The sequence below is a fragment of the Clytia hemisphaerica genome, unplaced genomic scaffold (assembly GCF_902728285.1).
Source record: "Clytia hemisphaerica strain Z4C2 unplaced genomic scaffold, Clytia hemisphaerica genome assembly, whole genome shotgun sequence".
NCBI lineage: Eukaryota > Metazoa > Cnidaria > Hydrozoa > Leptothecata > Clytiidae > Clytia > Clytia hemisphaerica.
Window position 1 is genome coordinate 76,650 of NW_027103275.1, and position 25,297 is coordinate 101,946.

General features: G+C 35.6%; 1 protein-coding gene across 1 annotated transcript; it reads right to left on the reverse strand.

Moving 5' to 3' along the window:
• Nucleotides 1–21,672: 21,672 nt before the first annotated feature.
• Nucleotides 21,673–24,797, reverse strand: LOC136802346 (uncharacterized). Its single transcript, XM_067059076.1, has 6 exons — nucleotides 24,459–24,797; nucleotides 24,021–24,268; nucleotides 22,693–23,331; nucleotides 22,139–22,319; nucleotides 21,841–21,942; nucleotides 21,673–21,688 (listed from the first exon to the last, which is right to left on the reverse strand). Exons 3-6 carry the CDS (start codon nucleotides 23,186–23,188, stop codon nucleotides 21,673–21,675), a joined length of 795 nt encoding a protein of 264 aa, XP_066915177.1. The 5' UTR covers nucleotides 23,189–23,331; nucleotides 24,021–24,268; nucleotides 24,459–24,797.
• Between the last annotated feature and the right edge of the window lie 500 nt (nucleotides 24,798–25,297).

Here is a 25,297-nt window from a genome sequence, read left to right on the forward strand (position 1 = left end):
CACCCTTGACGAAATTTCAAACACAAGACTCCTCAAATTAAAACAACGCACACTGCCATGGCGATTCAAAATGAAACATCTACCAGGCAAGTCCAATCATTTCGCAAACGCTACATCACGGAGTCCTGTCAACAACCCAGAAGATGAAGACGACTCAGATGAAGACGACGATATTGACGCTGAACTCACAGCTCTCTACGTCTCGGCTGCTTCCAACATCCGTGCAATCACTTGGGACATCATCAAGTCTGAAACCGCTTCTGATGATGAGATGTTGTCCCTCATGCAAACCATTGAGTCAGGATTTCCATCCAACAGATCAAACCTGCAGGCCCAGCTGCAACCATATTGGAATTTTCGATCTAAACTATGGACCCTCGATGGTGTAATCATGATGGAGGACCGTGTCACCATCCCTTACAATCTACGCCAGAAAACTCTTCTATCCCTTCACGCAGCTCATCAAGGCACCTCTGCAATGAACGAGAGAGCCAAATCTGCTATCTTCTGGCCAGGTATCACCAACGACATCAATGAGACAAGAATGAGATGTGCCCCATGCAACAAGATCGCTCCATCTCAACCACGACAACCACCCATTGAACCCTGGATCCCGACCACACCCTTCGAGGGTATCGTATGTGATTACTTTCTTTTTTGTGGCTGGTATTACTTTGTAGCAGCTGACCGATTATCAGGTTGGACGGAACAAAGCCGCATAAAAGCAACTGAAGGCAACTCTGGTTCCAAAGGTCTCTGCAATGCTCTTCGCTCGCTCTTCTCAACTTTCGGTGTACCTGTTGAAGTTGCTAGTGATGGTGGCCCTGAATTTACTGCCAAGCAAACCGAAGATTTCCTACAACGATGGGGAGTCCGCCACAGGGTATCATCAAATGGTAGAGCAGAACTTGCAGTCAAATCAACCAAGCGTTTACTGATGGAGAATGTCGGACAAGATGGCAACCTCAACACCGACAAGATGGTACGGGCTCTACTCACTCAAAGAAACACTCCAGACCCGATCAGCAAGCTTTCACCAGCCCAGATCCTCTTTGGACGTGCACTTCGCGACACTCTTCCCTACATCAAGAAAGACCTGATCAGCTTTGAGAACCTGCAATTTCAAGATCAATGGAGGAACCTTTGGCAATCGAAAGAGAAAACCATGCGGCAGCAATATGACAAGACGCTCATCACCCTGAATGAGCACTCACGTGCATTATCACCACTCCAGATCAATGACAGAGTATTCGTACAAAATCAGCATGGATCGACACCACGTAAATGGGATCGCATTGGTGTGGTTATGGAGATCAAGCCAAACGACCAGTACATCGTCAAAATTTCTGGCACTGGACGTCTTACTCCAAGAAACAGACGCTTTCTTCGCAAGATCAAGGAATCATCACCGCCAACAGTTAACCATTACAAACATCTCCAGCATGTACCACCGATCCCCACAAGCTCGACACCATTCTGCCAACTAACCACACCTACACCAGCACCAGTTACACCTGCCATTCATGATAACAAGGAAGCGCGTGGCAACCAGTCACAGCAAGACGAGCCAGCTTCCCCCACCCCAGAAGAACTCATCAGGTCACCTATCATCACTCCACTGTCTCGCACTCCGAATGAAGAGACAGTCACAACTCCATGTCAGCCAACACGTCAATCAAGCCGCGTTCGTAAAGCACGTCAATTTTACGACCCATCAACTGGTTGTTACACCAACCAGAATCCATGATATTGCTTGAATGAACTTAAAGAGACTGTTTATATGGACTTTATGCAAAGACATTTAATGCATTGCACATGGATTTGAGTCGTTGGTTTGTTACACCACTCTCGTTTTGTTTGAACTGTATTTGATGCACTGGATGCACTTTACTTTATTGAACTTTGAACTCTCGTTGTTGTTTATGTTGATTGGTGACAAGGACTTGAATTGTGATCTAATACCTTTTTCAGAACTTTTTTGGGACTGATCACATATCAACTTTAACTTTTTAGATCGCTCCTCACGTTGTGACTTAACGATCTGGGGGGAGATGTAGGACTACGGAAGTTTCTTCTCTAAGATTATAAATAGTACTTTTTCATTGGAAATATCGCGCTACACCGCGGGGTGCCTCACTTTATAACTGATATTTTCAGATAGCAAGTCAGTATGTCTGATTATGGAAAAAATTTCAAGTCAATTGAAACAATATTTGTCAAAATATTTACATTTGAAATTTTTAAAGAGAAATCATGAAAGCTTCTCAAATTCATAACACACGCTGATAAAAATAGATTTCATTTACAAGGAAGCTTTTGGGGTATCTTCTACAAATATTATTTTGATGAAAAGCGGGAACATCATAGCAAAATATATGCAAACGTACTGCATGAATACTTTGTCTGCTTCATTTTTCTCATAAAAACAGAACACTCAAGGGGGCATGTATGTATGTAATAGTTTATTTCAAGTTGACGAACAGGTAGCAACAAAGGCTAATAAAAGTCAACGCTACTTTACAATTTGTAAGGTGATTACAAAAAGCCGACACCGTCAATATAGGTCCGGCAGTTTCTACACGGGCATGATGTAGGCCTCCACTGCTTAATCTTTTCCTTAAAAATACTAAGATCAACTATATCTCTATACTCATCCGGAATTAATTCCCAAACTTTTGGCCCTAAAAATGAAAGTGACTCTGAACCGTGAAAAACAGAGTTTAGTTCTCTTGATCTGAAGTAAGGCGTTTTGCGATTTACTTTGATATTTTCATCATGTTTGAAAATTTTTTTAGTTAGATCTGATATGTTATTCTTACATTTGAAAAGTTCTATTGCTAACAACTGAAGATTTTTATGGTGGAATTTGATGGCACCGTCTTTCTCTAAAAGCTGCTCAAAAGTAGATGTATGATCAGAATACACTATCCTCAAACATCTTTCGTGGAGATGATTTATTTTTTGATCTAGCCTGCGAACATGAAACATCCAGACAAGCGAACAATAATTGAATTGACTTCGAAGAAGGCATTCATGAGCCTTTGCTTTTTCTTTTGATTTATGTACGGTGCAACTCTCGCAAGTGCACTGATTTTCTGGCTAGCTTTCTTATAAATCGTGTTAATATGTGGCTCAAAAGTCGGACAGTTGTCAAAAGTTAATCCTAGGATCTTGCCTGAGTTGCTGTTAAAGATGCGTTCATTCTGTATAGTAATGAAGATTTCTTTGCTGGTATTGTTAGCTATCAACTCCGACTTGTCTGCATTTCCTTTCATTTGATTTTGGGTTATCCACTCAAAGATGATAGCAGCTCCATTCGAGAGCTCCTCACCAACCTGTTCCCAAGAATCAGCTATCACAAAAGGTGTTGTATCGTCTGCATAATTCAGTACATTTCTATTTTCAAGGAAGTAGAACAAATCTCTCATGTAGATGTTAAATAGTAGCGGACCTAGAATGGATCCTTGGGGAAAACCTACTTTAACATTATGCCAGGTACTGTAATGGTCGCCAATTTTCGTTCTTTGCTTTCTATCTGATAGATAGACTGCTATGAGACCTAAGGCACTCCTTGAAAATCCGTATGCTTCAAGTTTAGCAATCAATAGTTCGTGCGAGATGCAGTCGAAAGCTTTTGATAAGTCAATGAGTAGCGCTGCAAACTTTTTCTTTTCATCTGTAGCTTTCTTCCAAATTTCAGTGTACTCATTCCTTTTCTATATCCAAATTGTCTATTGCTCAAAATGTTGTTAAAGTAGGTTGAGACTTGGGTATGACTTTTTCATAAATTTTTGACAGAACTGGGAGAATACTCACCGGTCTGAAGTTGCCCTTGTCATTCTTTGAACCTTTTCTCTTATACACAGGTGTTATATCAGCAAGTTTCAATTCTTTTGGAAAAGAGTTTGACTCGAATGACGCATTTATTTCTGAGCATAAAAACTTGGAAAACATATCACAATTTTATCCTTTATGATTTTCACTGGAATATCTGAGCTTGGCTGTGATTTTCCTTGAACTAAGTCCTTAATGATTTTCCCTACTTCCTCTTTCGTTGTTGGTATAAAAGAAAATTTATTTAGATACTCAGTTTTCTTGATTTCAGTGACACTTGGGTGTTGTCTATATTTCTGAATACAAATTTCACTATGATTATTTGTTTTGTCAAATGCAACATAGGGAGGCACAGGCAAATCTAGTTTTGATATTATTTGGCAATAATAGTCATTGAATATTTGAGCTATCTGTTTCTCGTCATTGATGATCTTTTCTTTATCCACTAAGGTATAACTCTTATTGTTTGAACCTTTATTTGAAAACAATGGTTGTACAGTTTTCCAAAACTTTTTGTTATCAGTTATGTTGGAATCTTTAAGGTTGGCAAAGTAGTCTTTCTTAGTCCTCCTCAATAGCGATAAGCAAATTTTTTTTTGTCTTTTGTCTTTTGTTTTGTTTTCTTGTGTTTTATTCTTATAGTAAAGGTTCTTGAGTTTGGATCTTACCATGATGGCTTTTCTCATATCTCTATTTATAAAAGGCATGTTATTACCTCTAACCGTTTTATATTTAAAAGGAGCTTGTTTGTCTAGTTCTTCTATGATACAATTTATTTTTGATTCAAAATCACTGTTATCACTATTGATGATCAAATCTAGTTTCATGCGAAAAGTATCACTGTTGAATGTCCTGTAAGATCGGTATCTGATTGTTTTCGGTGGCAATTTCTCAAAGTTTTCATTTAGGATTATTAGAGTCATCTTGTGAAAGTCCGATATTCCAGTGGTAATAGTGTAAGCAGTTTTCTGAAAATGATTTGGCTTATTTGTGAGCATATGGTCAATGCAAGTTGGCCTATCAGGATTTTTAAAACAGGTTGGTGAGTTAATCATAGCTTTGAGATTTAACCCCTCACAAAAATCAACCAAAGGCTGATTCTCAATTTCACAATTCAAGTCTTCTACAACCAGAATGTTGTTATAATCGATATCTATCGCATCTATGCTAATTTGCAGCGTTTCTAGGTGCTCGTTGATGTTATTTAAATGTGGGTTATAGGAACAACATATCAGCCATTTTTGTTTATTAATTGTTACCTTAACAAACATGCCTTCATACGTATTTTCAGATCTTATTAACTTAGATGGTAATCCGATTCTTACATAAAGCAAAAGGCCGCCACCTCCATCGTTTTTAGGTCTATCCAAACGATGCGGTTCCTCAAAACCTTCTATTTCAAACTGATTAGTTGTGAAATTATCGTTCAATTTGGTTTCAGAAACCAAAAGTATATCTAGATTTCCTGATACTATAGCTGATAAATTTTCAATTTTATTCCTTATTGAGTTGAAATTTAGTTGACCAATAAGTACTTTCTTACAGTTTTGCTTACGAAGATCTTTAAGGTTTTCAAGTTCAAGCTCTCTATTAAGCATTGGAGAATCTACATCATACCTGTGCATGTTGTCTTCTTGCTGTTCCTGTCCGACTCGCTGTTCCTGTCCGTCTCGTTGTGGACACGGTTGATGTTTTTTATCCACAGTCGATCGTTTTTATGGACAGTTTTTTCTTTTTCTTGACAGTCGATGCCTGGAAATAGACAGTCAATACTTTTCATGAACTGCCGAGATTATTTAATTGACTGTCGATATCTGATATCCACTGTCGATTAGCTGATCTCGGCAGTCGATAGCTGATCTCGGCTGTCGATAGCTGATCTTGGCTGTCGATTAGCTGATCTCGGCAGTCGATTCTTACCTTGACTGTCGATTAGCTTTTATCTCGACTGTCGATGGCTGATCTTTTACTGGCCAAGAAATTCTAACTTTCAAAGGATCAGATTCTTTTTTAGGTTACGTCATATCTTCCTTCGTTTCTTGCGTAAAAACTCCTACACTTCGTAAGTAAGGCCTAAAAGCCTGGAGTTGTTTATTGTGTGGACTACACTTTTTTTAAGAAACTAGTTTTACCAAGCAGCCTCAATGTTTCTTAAGAAATCGGCCTTTTGAGCCTTAAATGTTTCTTACATGTTTCTAAACTTTTTGACATAATCAGCCTATTTTTCATGCAAAGAAAAAGCATTTGTTTTGATTGGAAGGTTCTTAAAAAACCGAATTAAAAAAATGCTATTTTCTCATTCTCAGCATGTTTCTAAGATGTTTCTCAGTTTTAGGGATTCTGAGCCTCCTGTTTCTTAAAAGTGTGTTTCTTAAAAAAAGAAAAAACGTGTAATTCTTTTCCTCACGCTACGAAAATTATGTTTTGTTTTGACACGTGATTACCAATTAGCCAATCAACATTCGGAAGAAGGGAGCTGAAATGGTTAGGATAATGGATAATTTGTTTGGATTACTTTATTCAACGGGCTCGGATGGTGCTCAAATAGTTGGGACCAAAGTTCGTAAATATGGATTCAAACGGTTAGGATTGGAAATGATCTTCAAGGGGTTCGGGACTGGTCAAACGATTAGGAGCAAAGTGAAGAGAACGGTGCACGTGAGGATGCTCGAGGTCATTACTCAAGAAAACACAAGGTTGGTATTTTCATTAAAGGATGCAAGATTTTTTAGCCGTATATATCCAGGATGATTGCTGTTTGAGTCTTCCAATTTGAGGAAAGGAAAAGAAAAGGCAAAGGTAAATATTTTTTTGACACTTTTGCTTTAAAAGGATAAACAGTTAAATATGAAATTCAGTCCAGAGATTTCTTTTTTATGGTCCTTAGCAAAACCTCCAAATTTTACAAGCTACAAGTTTTTCAAAATTGAGATATTTAGGTTTGGGATCTACTAATTCTGCTTGAAAAGAAATAATTTTAACATGAGGAACGATAACCTCATATCTTTTCCAAAAGTCATATATATTATATTGACTTCAGGGTGTTAGTTCCTAAAGAATATTTGGAAGACTTTGAGTGGAATCTTTTAGCCAAGTTTCATTTTTTTCATGTTATTCCTTTTAAAGCAAGGCTTTATTTTTATAACCACACTCCTTACACAATAATAACAATAGCCTGATTAAATTCTAATCATACATATTGGGCCATTCAAGAATTTGTCTGTATGTACTCTTAGGTGCCAAATAAACGAGCCCCCCCCACTTGTTAATTTTTCGAAAATTTTCCAACCCCCCCGGACCTTATTAGGACCCTCCCGTTTATTAATTTTCAAAAATATTTCAGCTGTCAGAGAGAAGGCCCCTTATTTTGCTCTAAATAGACTGATTTTAGCCTTATTTTACCATATTTTTGGGTTTTCAGAAGTACAATTTCCAACCCCCCCAGCAATTAGATCCTCCCCGTTTATTAAAATCTCAAAAATTTTCCAACCCCCCTGTTTATTCGAACCCCCCCCGTTTATTCGGCACCTAAGAGTAACAACGCAAGGGGGGGGGGGGCAGACGACACAAGAATTTCAAAATTACCAAGGCAAGAGAACAAACTATTAATTTCCATTAAAAACATAAAAAAGAGTGGAATTTTCAATGCATTTTGCGTCGTTCGACAGGTGGGTTACAAATATTTTCTGTAATTGCCCATTTCAAGTACACATTTTTTTATAAAAGAACAAACTATTTTATAAAAGAACGAACTATATAAGAACATATAAGGCTTTGGTAGCCAAAATCTTAAGAACAAGTTAAGAGTATTTTTAAGGTTTTGTGGGCTTAAAACTGATCACTCAGAAAAATAAACAAAGATACTAAAAAAATGCTGAATAATATAACATCGTAATAGTAATAACATATTAAACATTTTTAGGCTTGAAATTGAAAAGTTGATCTGAAGCCTTCAAAAATTTTGGACATATTGTTATAAAATGTGTAGCTATCAGTGAACTAAGACCAATGCAAATATCTAACATAACAAAACGAATACCTTCCAAGGGACATAAAAGTAGTAAAATGTAAACAATTAAAATCACGTGTCCAAAACAAACTTGAAAAACAATTGAAACAATCATTTTTTTATTTTGATTTTTTATCCCGCATCAGTAAGATTCTCGCGATTCCATTGGTCGAAAGACATCACGTGGAGGTAGGATATAAACCGTATCTGTCTTCCTCGCATTCGATTGAGAAAAAAAGAAGACATTGCATCAGGGGGGGGGTCAACATTTATAATACCAACCCATAGCCCAAAAACCTGACTTTTGACCTTTTGAGCTAAGTTAACACCACCACCCCAAAATTGGTATCGATACCAACTTGAAAATCATAATTTTCAGAAAAAGAGGGGACCCACCCCCTTACTTTGGTATCGATACCAACTTGAAAATCATAATTTTCAGAAAAAAGGGGGACCCACCCCCTTAATTTGGTATCGATACCAACATGACTTTTTGAATTTGACAAAATATCATGGGACCCACCCCCTAATTTAGTACCATTACCAATCTGACAAAATTGAGTTTAAAGCTGTTTAAAGGGAACCCACCCCCTCTCACACAAACAGGGTACTAAGAGAAACTTCAAAAAAACTCATTTTTGAAATACTCTTTCTTCAACACAACAAAATGTCATATGCTAAAATAGAAAATGACTAAAAACTGACAGCTAAAATTAAAACAAAGCCAATGAAGCTAGCAAAATCAATCTGAATCAATATTATCTGAATATAATTGATGTGCAAAAACTAGGAGAAGCTATTATTAGTACATAATTTTAGAACAGAATAGATTCACTCATTACCAAATGCTATCACAGAAAAAATGCTTTGCTTCAGGCTTGATCAAAAATAAAACTTGAAAATATCGAAAAAGTCCAAAATAAACAAACTTCAAAGTCATTTAAACTTATTGTACTCATTTACAGTCATTATACTCAAAAGCTAAAACAAATCCAATTGAATCCGGGGTATTTTCTAGCTATAAGGGCAAAAATTAGGAAAGTTTTGCTGTCATTTTGATATGGATACCAACTTTCTGAATCATATTATTTAAAAAAAGGGGTACCCACCCCTACTGCCCTATTTTGGTATCAATACCAACTGAGGATAACTCTTTTTTCTAAAAAAAGGGGGACCCACCCCCATCAATACCAACTTGACTTTTCAGACTTTTAAAGGAAAAAAAGACACCACCACCCGGCTATGGGTCTGGTATCTGGATGTTGACCCCCCCCTGATTGCATATTGAAGAATGCGCTTTCGAATGTTTTGGTCAAAAATCAATGATTGAGAATATGTTTGTGCCAATAGGATGCAGAAAATCTTTAAGTTATTTTGATTTTTACTTTTCTTTGTTTGGATTGAGCAAGACTTTCAATTGCGATGCTATAAAATGTCACTTTCACATATCCCGCTTTTACAGTTTGCTCTTTATTGTAAGTATCTGCTTGGAGAGTTCTGAAAATTTTTCGTGCCTTTGGAACACATGCAAAGGGACTTCAACGGGATAAATCCGTTGCACGGTCTTCTCGAGGTGGGATACGGGATATACAGGGATCAGTAAAAACCGTATTGGGACTCAGCAAGCCTCGCCACCAATACGATTTTTACTGACCCTGTATATCCCGTATCCCACCTCGAGAAGACTGTTTAACTAATAGTATCCCGCTGCATACGGTTTGTTTACAAATATCGTCAGTACTTTTATGTCCCTTTAAGTGGGTAAATTTTTGTGTGTACTAATTTTTGCAAGACGAGATTAAATTTCGCGAAATGACCTTCTTTATTTAATTTTGCAACTATATAAATTGTAACTAGAAAAGATATGTGTGTTTTTAAAGGAACAAAGGCAGACAAAGTCACTCAAAATTTTAGGAGGTTAATTGAGTTTACAATTGAAATGAAGGGTTGAACTCGTAATATGATAATTTGATTTCTTTCTTTCATTTCGCGAATTTCTATTTTCGTGATTGTAAAATTCCAAGTAATTTCTTGTGGACTAATTTTCACAAATCAAAGGCTTTCAAAATTTTTGGGTGGATACTAAATTTTGCAAAAATTCACGAAAACTGCGAAAATTTATCCATTTTAATAAATAATAAATTGATAATCTCTGAAATTTAAGGAAATCTTTGAGACAATCCAAGTCATTCGTTTTCAACAATTACCTTAAGGGAAGAAATTTTCGCGGGGAGAAAATTTCGCGGTTTTCGCGGTCTTTGGCTAAAGCCGCCAAATTAAGTTCCCGCGAAATTTTACAAAATTATCAATCCGCGAAATTTAATAAATTCTACATTTATTCTGAAAATTGTTAAAACCCATAGGAAAATTAAAGAAATTGTATTGAAAATCTTATGAACCGCGAAATTAAGTTCCCGCGAAATTTCTTAAATTTTATTGACCGCAAAATTAAATTGCCGCGAAATAATTTTTTTTTCAGCCATCCGCGAAATTAAATTGCCGCGAAAATTTCTTCCCTTAAGGTATAAAAAATATTAGTTTAATGATAGATATTCTGATATCGAAGTATAAAAACAAAAAAAACAACTAAAGCTTAATGTGTGCTTTCATCCAATGAAATTCTTCAGACTGCTCATGCCCAATAAACCAAATGTTATCGTTCTCAATGGCAACAATCATTGGTCTTGTAAGAGAACTAAGCAACACAGGATCTTCAATAGTGCCCACATTATTCTCATACCAGAGGCCAGTTTCTTGATCTTTGAAAGCATTGAAGCTTGTTATTTCTGCATATACTTCATTTTCAATTTTGATCAACTTATTGATCTGAACAAACAGTTCTTTGGTTTTAAAATAACAAAATTCTCCAACTTTATAAAAAACATGATCCTCAATCTCATCACAATCTTGTCCAATTTTCTTGAAACTTTTAGCTGTCAAGCTGTTTGTTTTGAAAAATGTTTGTTGTTCTTTGGTTAATGAAAACTCTTTTCCTCGATCAACATTTTCAATCACCCCTTCACGTTGAAAAACAGCATTACTCAGTGCACACAGGGTATTGTTCCGATCGTATAAATGGCTGAATTTTCCCATGAACTGTGAAAACAGAACCCAGTCAAGAATCTAAAAGTGGAAGAAACATTATAATACCCCTATTCTGTTTAACCATTTTTTATAAACAACTCCATTTTTTGTCATGCCTGGATTTGCTAAAGATTTTTCGAAATAATTTTTGCAGGAATTACTTTTCACTTTTTTCATGGGTTTTCGGCAAAATCCTGAAAATTTGAACCCACAAAATATAATTTTTGCCAATTTAATACACGGGTTTCGAATTAAATTTTTGCTTAGCTTTAGCTTTGATCCCATGTAAATTTGCACGAAAAATATCAAGTAAACAGAACGAAAATTGGCCGTGTATCAAGCAATTTTAGCTCATTTTTCCATTTTGACAGACTTTATGGGTCATTATGAAAACAAAAAAACATTAAAATAAAAAGTCAATCGTTTAATCATATTTCTTTTATTGAATTTAAAATAGAAAAACATCTTTTGAATGAACACCTGGCTTTCAAAAGAGAAGAAAGGAAATCTATCAACCTTTTATAAGGCATTTCCCCTTATCGCTCCTTTTATTTACTTGATTTTTTCTCTCGCGCCAGATTTAATTCGAAACCCGTGTATTGAAAAAGGCTTTTAGATATCAAATACTTGGGTAATCTTACTTGTGTAGTTTCCATGATACATTCCTCCATTTTTGCTCGATTCATGACTCGTCTTGTTATCCAGCTATTCATCCTCTCAAAGGCGTACATCCAAAAGGCGTAGAGTGGACCATTATCCCTGATCTTGTTGATGATATGGTGTAGTAAATGGGTTGTTATATTCGCAATTTGGATTGTACAATCCCTTTCAAGAAAAGTTAGTGCGACTTCCATGTCTTCTTCTAGTGCTGGCAGTTCTTCTTCATCAAACTGCCTGGCATGACTTCTAGTCAGCACGTCAAAGAAGAATACCAGAGTGCGCCGTTGTTTCAACTCCAGCATATCCTTCAGGAGATATGTCCAAACACGATTTGCGGTGTACTAGAAGTAAATTTATTTTTTATTTATTTATTCTTTGTTTAACGTTGGTCAAAAAAAAATAGTACAAAGACTAATTAACACCAACATGACGATCAAATATTTACTAAATAGTAAATAATCTTGTAAAAGTTAAAATTTTAAAAATCATTAAAAGATTGAACACAGTTTGCAAGAACAATAAATTTTTGTTTTCAAAATTTTGGTTTTGAAGCACTCAACTGAGTCTGATGTTTTGATCTCATTGGGCAATCTATTCCAAGCCTGTCCTGCCCGATAGTTGAAGGAATTCAAGCAAACTGCATTTTTTGGTAGCGGAAGTTTGATTTGAGCGCCTCTTCTGGATGTTGGGGGATGTTGGGAATCCTCATCCTCAACATCACTCCCTGATTTACGCTGGATAATTTCAAACTGATCCCAGCCTAGTTTATTTCCGATTTTATTTACGCTCTTATAAACTTCCACTAACATAAGTTGGAGATTTTGAGTGTGAATAGACGCACAATCTGCTTTGACCAGTAGCTCGTCATAATCAAGATGGACAAGATTTTCTTTTGCCCTAAGGGCCCTGCAATGAGCTTCGGTCAAAAGATTGTGAGCCATCTTACTACAAAACATCCATATTAAAGGGCAATATTTAATGTAAGATAAAATAAAACTATTAAATATAAAGTCCACTTGTTCTTGGCTCAGGTACGATCTAAACCTGACTGTAGTTTTTGTTTTCTGTGAGGCCTTGTTACATAGATCCTGAATATGCGGATAAAAGGATAAGGCACTATCTATGGCTAAACCAAGAAGTTTAACACACTCTGAAGATTTTAGTGAAAAATTTCCTAAATCAAGAGCTATATTTGCATTCTTTGTACCTGGAAATAACATCTGAAACTTCTCCGGATTTGCTACGAGGGAATTATCTTCAAACCAGGATAGAATAATATGCATGTCTATATTCAAAGCTTCAATGACTTCCTCCAAGCAGGAAGCAAATTTATGGAGAGTATTATCATCGGCAAAGTTACAGAGGTCATCTTCATTTACAAAGTAAAACAAATCATTTATAAAAACATTAAACAGAATTGGACCCAAAATGGATCCCTGAGGCACTCCAAATAGCAAAGGTAGCCAGTTACTGTAAGATGATCCCACCCTGACCCTGTGTTTCCTTTTTGAAAGATAGCTATGTATGAAGGCGAGACTTCTACAATCCAATCCATATGCATGAAGTTTGGCGATCAGAAGATCATGGGGTAAGCAATCAAAGGCCTTTGACAGATCCATCAGTATAGCTCCTATTTTACCCGAAGTAGAGAGAGTTGACTGCCATTTTCGCAACATGTTTAGTAAAGCACTTTGTGTGCTATACTCTTTGCGAAAACCGCATAGTCTTGTGGAGAAAAAAGACTTAAGCTGATTTGAGATAAGTTTTTCAAAGATTTTAGCTGAGGAGGGGAGCAAACTGACCGGTCTGTAATTGTCCTTGTGGTGCTTACTATTCTTTTTATGGACTGGGATTATATCAGCCTGCTTCAAGCTATCAGGAAAATTTTGAGATGTAAGGCTGTGGTTGAAACACGCTGTCAAAGTAGGAGCACATACAAACTTGGCTAACTTTATAATTTTGGTAGGAATATCACCACTGACTGATTTAGAATCGTTCAGGTTTTTTATTACCTTGAGTGTTTCGGAATTTGTTACAGGTAAAAGCTCAAATTTATCAACACCTTGCCTGTTTTCAAGAATTTTCAAAATACTCGGATGGTCAGAGAATTTTTCTATGGCCGTATTGATATCATCTGAGATTTCACCATTAACAGAATTCCATCGAGGAACGTCTAATCGATCAGTAACAGTGTGATAGTGCTCATTGAAAGTTTCAGCAATATCTCTATTTCTAGATATTATGCTTCCATTTTCAATGAGCTGAATTCTCTCATCAGCATTAATGACCTTGTTCGAAAAGAATGGCTTGAAAGTGTCCCAAAATCCTTTGGGAGATTGTTTTGGGTCATTTTTGCTGAAGAAAGATTTCTTTTCTTTCCTATTCATATTAACTACAAGGTTTCTCTGACGCTTATAACGAGCAACACCTTCAGGATTCTTGGATTTATTTGCTATATTTTTAAGTTTTGATCGGTGCATAATAGCTTTCCTGAGGTCTTTGGTGACATGTTGCTTATTATTAGCACGGATTAACCTTGTCTTTAATGGTGCATGTTCGTTTAATAAATTTACAAATATTCGTTCAAAAATACTATAATCTATGGATAAATATGATAAAAATTGCTCAATCTTTTCTTTTGATTTAAATTTAGTAGGATTTCTATAAATCATAAAAAAGCACCATTTAGTTTATTTCAAAAGGAATGACCTCTATGCCTTTAGGGAAGATAAAAGACGTAAGCTGATGTATTAAGATATCAGACCTAGCGTAGACCAGAAGTCCCCCACTTGAATCAGTATCATCTAAGCGCAAGGGTGTTTTGTAGCCCGGAAGTATCAACTTGCTGGTTGTAAAAGCTTGATCTAGCTTAGTTTCAGCAATAGCTAAAACGTCTATATTATTTTCCAAAAAGACATTTAGGTTCTTTAACTTATATTGCACTGAATTTATGTTTATATAACCTATTGTTAAATTAAGAGGATGTTTCAATTTTTGATTTTTCAACTTAGTTAATTTATCACAGTCAGCATCTTCAAAAGCATTTTCAACACTCGGTAAGCCATTCAGTCAATTTTTTCCAAGAAAAGATTTAAAATTTAGCGCAAGTCTCTTCAAACCTTTCGGATTAAGATGAAGTTGCTTTCTAGCCAAGCAAGAGTTGTCAATATTTCTATTTTCCAGCAGTCCGATGTTACAATCATTACAAAACTTTTTCAATTCCTCATTCTTGTGATTTATTATGCTGAAACCTCCAGATATATCATAGCGCGCGCATAACTCTGAGAAGTAAATTTTTGTGTCAGGACTTTCTTTCTGGATGGTTTTGACGATGCTATTCCAATTTTCCTTCGTGTTATTAATCTTCTTCGTAATGTCGTTCGTTCCTACATGCACAATAATTTTGTCTGGTTTCTTTCGAGCTGTTGGTTTAACATAGTCTATCATATCAGCATTCACTTCGCCTTTTTGTGTTCCTCAACTTGTTCTGATTTCTCCTTGACAGATTTCTTAACAGCTGAACTGTCTTTTTGAGTGTCAATTTTATTACCATTAATTGATTCAGACCTATCTTTACGACTTTTAGATGGCCTTAATGTGACGTTTTGATGGAGAACTAATTCATCTTTTTGAGGATTACATGATGAGACATTTTTTGAGTTTTGACAAAAAGAAAGCGAAGTTTGAGTAGTTAATCCCTGTATCAGAGAGTCTATCGTGTTGTTTTTTCGACGTATCTCTTCTTCCAAAAACAAAACATGATTTTCAAGTACATTTATGATTTTATTCTTACTATCTGCACCACTCTCAAACAAACCACTTCCTCCTTGATTGAAAGATTTTGATCTCACAGCATTTTTGATTTCATCCCGAATGAAGGTTTTAATGTTCTCTGTTGCTTTGAGCACCTCAGATTCCATGAACTTTTGATCAATAAACTCCATCGTGTCTGTGATATTATCTATCTCCCCATGATCCTTTGATTCTTTGATAATTTCTAGCTTTGACTGATTTAAAATCTCTTTCATAATGTGTTGCTCGAGAGCATGACCGGCCGCCATCTTGCAACGTGTCGAATGATGATGAATACTGGTTACGACATATAATTGTAATTTCAAATCTTTGTTATTGGGAACTCTTTGTGAACATGTTGAGAATGAACAAACTCAAAATTATTCTACAGCTCATCTGGTAGTCTATTACACAATATTTAAAACATCCAAAAGTTTGCTCCACCATTAAAACATAAAAGTCATTTAAATTAATTCATAAATATTGATCTTATTTGCTACATACCTCTGTACAACCATGTGTATTTTTCAACGCAACTTTTGGTGCAGTGAAAACATCCCCAGTGAACCCAGAGCAATGACTTGGAAACCTTAGCTCCTTTTTACACCTGTTAGAAAAAGATAATTCATTCATTTCTAAGAAATTAAACATTAGGCGTACAGTGTTTTTTCCAAGCAACCAAATGCCCCTGTTAGACGGTGGCATTAAACTCAATTCAAATTGAGTTCATTGATAAATTCTATAAATTCATTAAATTTTAACTGTTTTAAAGTGCTAGTTAAGACAAAAATATGCTCATCCCCACCAGGGCTAGCCCTGGACCCACAGGGGGGGGGGGCTCAAGGCGCCCCCATCCTCTGATATCGCAGCTTACACCTTTGTTAAAAACTCAATTTGAAAGTAAAAACGGAGGCATTGCTTGGTGCTTGGAAAAATCACTGGCGTACAAACTTTCTTCACGAGCAGAGATTTTCCAAATTTCAAAGTACACTTTAAATCTAGGCAAAAGAGTTTATGTAAAAATTTTGTCTTTACCTGCTAATTAAGAGGGAACGATTTTTGTTTCAATATTTGGTAGATAGCACTCACTCGTGATTTCCAATGTTAATATCATTTTCAGTCAATGTTTTGAATTTTTTTGGACGACAATTCTTCTTCGATATGGCAAGTTCATCCTCAGCATATTGCATTTTCTGTTCATCCACTTTACCTAAAGTCAAAAGGAAAATTGCATAGTGTGCATAGCAGTGCATAGGGGTCTGAACTCCCTTTTTTCATACCAGTCTGTACCAGTAGGGTATAAAAAAGAAATTCTGCCCAAAGATATGGAAGGAATCTGGAATTTCAAATCATCATATCTTTAGTTCTCAAAAATATTTGGAGATGTTACTTCAGACCATGGAAGGCTATTTTATTCTGCCCATCCAATTTTGATAACAAGATGATGCAAATTTATGTGATAAATATTTTACCTATCAGCCAGTTAATGATTGTGTAAACAACATCAGTGATCGTGTGCATACCATCTGGTTGATAATGTTCATGGTAGCGATGGTAGCTCAATTTCATGAAGCAGTATGTTCCTGAAAAGAAAATCAATTTCAGATGAAGTCTTTCACAATTTACTTCTACAAGTGACAAAAAATTAAGAGCCTCTAGCTCCCTGGTGAGAACGAAATGACCAAATTAGCATTTTTACATTAGATTATTATCATTTACCTTTAGTGCCTTTTTCTTTGCGTAATTCTTTTTTGGTTTTTAGATTTCAGAGATTCAAATTTCTTCCTTGTATCAGCTTCTTCCTCTGGTGTAAACGAAACAGGTTTTTCTCTGTTCTCGATTTTGCTGTATGACTTGCTTTTCCGGAGACAATGAGTTGCTTCTAGATATCTGGAAGACGAATGAAAAATAGGAAAAGTCAAATTGAAATTAATTGTTGGGGACCTTTTGCAATATTTGGGGAAAAATCGCCTCATATCACTTTAGAAAGAGCACCTCTACTTTTTTTCTAAAAAAGTCAGGAAAAGTATGGCGCAAAAAATGCTAAGAATTGACATTCTGCGGTACTCGAATCTAATTTAATCGACTTAGGTTGACAAATTATTTTACATACCTCCTATTGTCTTGGTAAACAGTTTTGCTCAATGCATGGCAGTAGCAACCTTCGATTTTACACCATGGACAAGGCATCCGACCACCAGTACCTATAAAAGAATGAGATAAATTCCCGGGGGGGGGGGGTACTAGGATTAATGGGTGTCGGGTATGTGCGTGCCAGACCTCTGGACCCTTACCCTTAGAGAGACTGAATTTTGGTGAAAAGGTGACCCTTAGAGAGACTCAGTGTAGAAAAACCCAACCCTTAGAGAGACTCGACGCAAAAAGTAATCTTTAATATAAGGAGACTTCCCATAATTTAAAGCATATTCTTTCATTGTTTTTTCAAACAAATGAATAACACATTTTTAAGCAACACAACGAATTATTTCAATAGTATCATTGTAAAACGCTAAAATATTTTCCTTACGAAATACAAATCATAGGAAATAATGACTTTTCAAATAAGAACGGCGTATATAAAAAATTAACAAACAAAAAATAGCAAATAACAAAAGATTTTTTACCATCACGAGTTCTAGAGGAATTTTCCTTACCATGACAAGATACCTTCAAATATTTTTTTTGCGAAAGGTGTTTTCGAACGATTTATAAACAAAAAGTGAAAGAATTTCCTATGAAAATGCCCAAACTGATAAAATTGATAATTACCACACCATACTATAATTGGGTTCATTGCAAGATAATCAGGACTGCAGTATTATTTGTGTTTATAAACGAGAAACAATGTTGGTTGAAAACTCTTTTCAGGTATAGTCATATCTCTAAGAAAACTTGTAAATTAAACTATCAATGGAATATAAATGTGAGCATATTGTGTTCTGATTAAAAAATATCATTAATTTCTGAAAGGCCTTTTCATAAATTACGTCACGAGCAACGCTTTTGCCTCATTTTCAAGATATTGCCATGTTAATTGATTCCCAGAGGAGTTCATAAAGAAGTTAATATTCTATTCATAAAAGTACTGACAATCATTTCAAAACGAGGCAGTCGTTGCAATCAAAATAATTTATGAAAAAGCCTATTGTGATGATAAAAACACCTTAGGGGAAGAAATTTTCGCGGGAAGAAATTTTCGCGGAATTTTATTTCGCGGTTTTTTGGCATATTCTCACAATTAAAAAAATCAGTCCTAAAATTGGTCTTTTTAGGGGAAAATAGGGCTTTTCGTAGACAAATAATTCCCTCAACCGCAAAATTAAATTCCGTGAAACTTGGGAATTTTGAGCCTTGAACCGCGAAATTAAATTCCGCGAAGATTTCTTCCCTTAAGGTAGCTAATCATCACTGATGATTACTTTTCTTGTTCTTGTAGATCTTCGGTTACCTGACGTATTAGCCTCAGGTCCACAAACTAATGTGACTTTACCATCAATTGAGTCATTTGAATGTGAAGCTTCTTTACTAGTAGATTGTTTAGATTTGTTAAAGAAGTTTTGAGCCTTATCTCTTTGCTTTTGACAATACTTTTCGACAAAGTCGGTTACAGCTTTTCGAGAAGTTTCTGTTAATATTAGTTTGTCCTCGTTTACCAAGAGGTTTACTTCAGAAATGATATCTTTGAAAGGAATTTTCAAGAGTGTAGTGTTCTCATTGAAGTTGTCACCATCGGTTTTATACCTCGATAGTAAAACTGTGATATTGTTACCTTTTTAAGAAGCCAACGGCTCGGGCTGCTTGTACTCCACTTTTTTGCCTTCTTTTTTAAATATCATGCGTTCAACTCGACCGACAAAAAATGATTTGACATTTCGATCCAAAACAGCATAGTCGTTGAAAAGGCAGACTGACGAATTGGAGCGTGAACTAATATTTTCAATTTCTTTTGAGTTGCATTCATTTCGTTGGCGAACTCTTCTCAACCTGTAGTAAAAAATGTAAAGTACGGTATGTAAAGGGGGGGGTTTTCACTTTTACGGTATGACGGTATTGGGCCTTTTTACCCCCGGTATATCGGTATTACGAGAAAAAAACGACGGGATTACGGTATTTTATTTTCTACCGGTATCGGTAAATTGCCTGTTTTTTTGTCGGTATTTCGATATTTTTATCAATAAAAAACGGTATTTCGGTATAAAACTATTCACCTTTTAGTTTCTTCATGAGTTTCATGCAGAAAAATTTTCAAAAAAGATAAGTCTATTCCGTTATTTTAACCAGTAAAATTTTCTTGATCGCTTCGCTCGCACAATCTTTGATTTCCTATTGACTTATTGTCATGGGGAGGTTATTCAAAATAAGCAAAACTTTACGATATCTGAACAAATATTTTCGTTATTTTTCTGCGGGCGCACTTTTGTGATGCAAATACTGCATCCAACTAATGAGTCTAGATAAAATTTTCTCCGTCAGCACTAAATGATATGGTCTCGTCTCTCCGTATTCACTTATATTGCTACTACAATACAATACACTGATACTGCAGTAACTTAGAGACAGTAAAGGCGGGTTATTACTCCTTCAATAATTAGTAAAAGTAGGTAGTTCTAAAAGCATCTTGTGCAGCATCGAACGATTAAAAAATAATTCACATCATGATGCACATGATGCGTTTTCAGGCAATCTAGGCATTTTAAATTTTAAAATTTTTTCTTGGACAAAACTCTTGGAACGCCGCACCGGGTACGGCAGGTACGTCGCTCGCCGTACCATATTTTTGCCAACAAATGGTCGGTGTTAAATAAAATCAAAAATTGTGTGACCAAACAAGGCATACTTGGCTAACAATAGTGTATTAAGGCCGTTTTTCAATAACAAAGCAGTGCCGTACCAACTGGGGGGGGGGGGCAAGGGGAGGCTATGCCCCCCCCCAATAATTTTTTCAAAAATGGTTATTTTGAAAAATGCAAAGTTTTTCTTTTTTAATTTGTCATAATTGTCACTATTGAGTGCATTTTCAAGCAATCTAGAGCTCAAATTTTCAAAATTCCCCCCCTCGGGCCAAACCATGGTTGGCCCTCGCGGTGTCACTGAACTTCAGCCCCCACCTATATGAAAATGCTTCCTACGGCACTGCAAAGGAGAGCGAAAATTGCCAAAAAATTTTCGCGCTCGCTTCGCTCACGTTCTTATTTTCCATTTATTTTCTTTCCTCCGATAGGAGGGGGGGGTTCAACTTTAGAATCCGTGTCCTCTAGTTGCACCACAGCACCACCTCTATGAAGCCTGTCTTGAAGTCTACGGCTTCTCAGGCCATGATTGCCCCAAACCTCGATTTTGAATTAATTCTCAATATAAAAGACATCTTACGGGTCTGCAAGGAAGAAATTATTGGGGGAAAGGCTTAATTTTGCATTTGCCTCCCGTAACAAGCAAGTAACTTTTGCGCGGCAGACATAAGATATTGCTTTATGAAAGCTCAAATAGCTGTAAAAGAGGCCTTAAAAAGTCGACGATATCGAGAGTAAGGTCACAAAACTAGCAAAAAACTTTATATATTGGCAAAAATGTTGGGTATAAGAATAGGTCAATCTGTTTAAAAGAGACCATAAAAAGGTTGAATTTAACCCAATAAGGTCACAATTTTTTAACCAAAGATGTAAAAGCAAAATTGGTGCGTGAATGTGAAAATGTTTTTTTTCGCGCTTGAATACGTGAATTGGCAAACATTTGTGCGTGAATACCTGAATTGAGGGTTGACTGGGGGCCTCATAAAGTACAAGACTTGTTTGTACAGTTTCTAATTTGTTACACGTTTTTTTTTTATAAGAACAAACTATATAAGAACATAAGGCTTCGAGCCCAAAAATTTAAGAACATTCTAAGAACATACTAAGGCTTTGGAGACTTAAAAACATGCAAAAAATGCTGAAAATAAGAACATTTTAAGAACATTTTTAGGCTTCAAATCCAAAAAACTAAGAACATCCGAAGGCTTCGAAAATTTTTGACGTTCTTATAAAAAAAAAACGTGTATTGCACAATAGATTTGATAACTGAAAATTCATTATTTTCGAAAAAAACATTAATATAATATCGGTATCGGTATTAGGCTTCCTTCACCGACGGTATTACGGTATTTGACCCAAAATTTTGTCGGTATGACGGTATTTAAGACCCCTGAAAACCCCCCCCCTGTAAAGTTTGGTAAAATGAGTGCAAGTTATGTAGGAAACTAGTTACAAATATCAATCTTCAGAATAGATCGTGTTCAAGACTAAAAAGAGTACAACTCAACCCAACCCCAAGCTGAAAAAAATTAAGATTATATTCAAGAGGACAAAAGCCTAGCATCTAGGCTATCTTTGAACTGAACTACGTCAATGGAAATAAAATAATAATTTAAATAAAAATTGTTTTAAAATGACAACGAGTTTACAAATAAATTTTCATATTCTTACCTATCGTGAGATAACTTTGGGTCGTCATTCAGCAATTGAATCAATGTAGACTTGTAGATTAGTTTACCGTTTGAGTTAGGTATTGTTACTTGACTGGAAATTCTAAATAGATAAAATCAAGTTGATTAATATATTTGGAAATCAGAATGGTTAAGTTATGCATAGCTTGATCCTCGATATTGGTTATAATACATATTCAATTAATATTCCTTCATTCATATGACGTTTATAAATGTTCTAGAAGCATTCAGATGAAATAAAAGAAATTATAAGAAAACTGTAAGGGAAATATAATAACCTCGGTGTAGTTGCTTCAGCCACTTCTTCATTTTGATTTTCTTGGTGTTGTGGAGGTTCCAACACTTCTGCTTCCGCGTCTTGACTCAACATTACATTACGGAGAGCCTCTGAGTTTGGAAGATATTCCTGATTCGATACGTCTTCGGTTTCGTTTGTACCATCACTATCAGCATCTTTCGCTAAATTGGATCAAAAAGAGAAGTTTGCATTTAACCGTTTTACTAACCTCATCTATAAAATTCACGACCATTTTAAACCCAGAATTCAACTCAGAATTTTGTTTTTCTTGTGAATAAAGCTTTGATTTGGGAACGTCCAAATTTTCAAAGTCAAGAAAAAGTTTGAATTTTAAGAACAGATTAAGAATATTCGAGCCTAAAAATATCGAAAAATTAAGAACAACCGAACCCGAGTCAAAATTTACTGGTTCTTATGCGTGTAATTCGAAGAATGCTCTTTTTTTCTTTTTATCTTTCTTTCTTTATTTCTTGGTAATAACATTAGAAGCTAAATAGAAAAGAAGGGAGATAAGTTGAAAAAATGAATTCTTACATAACATTTCGAAGTCAACATCTAATGGATCTGCTCCGTCTGTTGGAAAAGAAGACAGATCTTGAAATGTATTTCCCTTGAAATGAAATGGGTTGAAAAACCAGGCATCGTCGTTTTCTTTCGTAAACGGAAGGACTGAATCAATTCTGTTGCTCGACGCAGGTGACATTCCAACACTGATTGCTAGTTTGCGCGCTTCCACAATGCCTTTTTTCCAAGCTTTTAACTCTTCTCCAACTGCTGGGTACGATTTTAGATTGCATTTTGTATATCCTGATTCATATTGTTGTTTCCATATAGACTCACTCTTAGGATGAGGCTTGGCGAATTTAGGTCCATCCGAATTGCAGCGAATTTGTTCCAGTCTAGTACAATGATCGCGATTGCGGGTCATATCAGCGTACGTATAGTTGTGTTTGTTGCCGGTCCATTGTCCCAGACAACTAAAGTAGTTCTCGCAACAGTCTGTACCAGACTCTTCTAAATGGCATTCCATGTTGTCAAAGAAGTCACGACAATAGATGACAAATGTTGTGGCAAAATGACATGAAGTTATTGTGTCAATGTATGATTGGCGAGATATAAAACTGGTATCCAAAGTGGTCGACTTATTTCTTCGAACCCAATTTCTCCAGATACCTAAGTAAAAGAAAATAAAACGCTAATATCTTTACTTTAATACAATAATGACCGGTTAGTGAGGGCTGTACTGAGAAATATTGCCCGAGGTCAAGTAACGACCGAGCTTACGAGGTTGTTGCGTTGACCGAGGGCAATATTTTCAGTACAGCCCGAAAAAACCCGGTCATTATTGTATTTGTTAACCGTTTCCTTCAACTTTGATTGATTTTTAGCGCTTTATCCAGGAAAAATAGCGAAATAAAGCAGAAAAAACAAGCGAAAAGAGATAGAAAATTGCTATAATTTCTGACGTCAGAAATAAAAAATGAGAGAAATGATGTCAACGCATTGTTCATTTTCCTTTGAAAAAGTGACGTCACAATGAATTTTCCTAACGACAGGCAACTCTGGACAATAATGTAGGCCCGTCGTCATGCAAAAAGAACCAATTGCATTGCGCAAAAAGCCATGTAGCCCGCTTCGAAAAAGTAACCGGTTAACAATTTAAAATAACACCGAGTACGTCCAAAATTAAAAATCTGTTAGTAATCAGTAACACAAAACCGCACAAAACAATGGACAAAAACATAATGCCAGTATATCACACCCTTTAACTTTAAAAATTCTAATGTATCGAGAAGTGTTAGTCGACTCTGAGCCAGTCAGCCAAAAGATAAATGTGACAGTATGGAAGAACAAAAATATACCAAGAAAGAAGCAAACTGTTGCACAATATTTGATTCGATCCACCAGAGAACAGATGTCACTGCAAAAAATTTCCACATAGTACCAAATAAACAAGGGTTGCCTTGTTGGCCTCGGTTTTGATTTCTTTTAGCAGCTCTTGTACTTTCTTGAATGACAATCTTTGTGCAGATCTCCAATTTTGACGATCATCCCGATTAATATCTGTTTTACGTAATCCATGTATTTCGATTGGGAACTTCTCGTATACCTGAAAAACAACGTTGTTTCAGTTGTTTAAAAATTAACTGAATTTTTTAAAAATAAAAATTTAAACTGAAAAATTTGAAAAAACTGAAATTTTAAAATGCATTTTAATAAGAGAATCTAACAGAATTTGAATGTCTATAATTTGCATAACATGGATGATAGAAACAGTGTTGAAGATGAATTTCAAATACCTCTCTTATTTGATTTAGATGGATTAAGTACTTCCCAGCTTGTAATGTTCTTGCCTTGTGGTCTAAGTGATTTATCAATTTCTTATGGTTGTGGATATAATCTTGGTCACATAGATCACTTATCTTGTCTCCTTCAAGCCTTGCACTAAAAATGAAACCATATTCTCTTGGGATTGGAAGATAGCGTGAGCCAGTTGATACAGTTGAAAGTTCAATGAAGAGTTTACGTCGACGAGAGTCTCCATCAGAGCTTATTCCAATCACAGGTCCCAAAATATTTTCTATGTGCTTCTCATACATTTCCTTGTTATAATTGTACTGCTCACGAACCATTTGGTTGTCAAAACAATTGCATGTGACCGTTGTAAAGATAGAAATCTTTGGAAGTCCAGGATAAATGGGATATATCATGATGCATCTGGCATTACTTCCAATTCTGTTTTCTTCAAATGCCTTAAAAATTTGATTATATCCATCTTCTCCATTTCCAACACAAACTGTAAAATTTTGAAGACATTCATGATCATGTTCAGCGCCACAAAAACCAACCAGAGTATCTTTACCTTGATCGTAAACAATTCGTTTTATTATGGCTGTTTCATCTTCCGAAAATTCCACTGGTACCTTTAAAATCAGAATTATATACAAAACATAAAATACCTAAATCAAGGACCAATAAGATGTTCACAGTCACAAGAAACTCGCAAAAAGGATTACTACTAGTTATAGAAACAAATTCAACAAGGTTAGGAAAATTGAACTTTTTTCAAACCAGAAAACAATATAATTGGAACAAATAAAAAAAAAAAGAATGCATAATTTCCTTGCTTATTTACTTT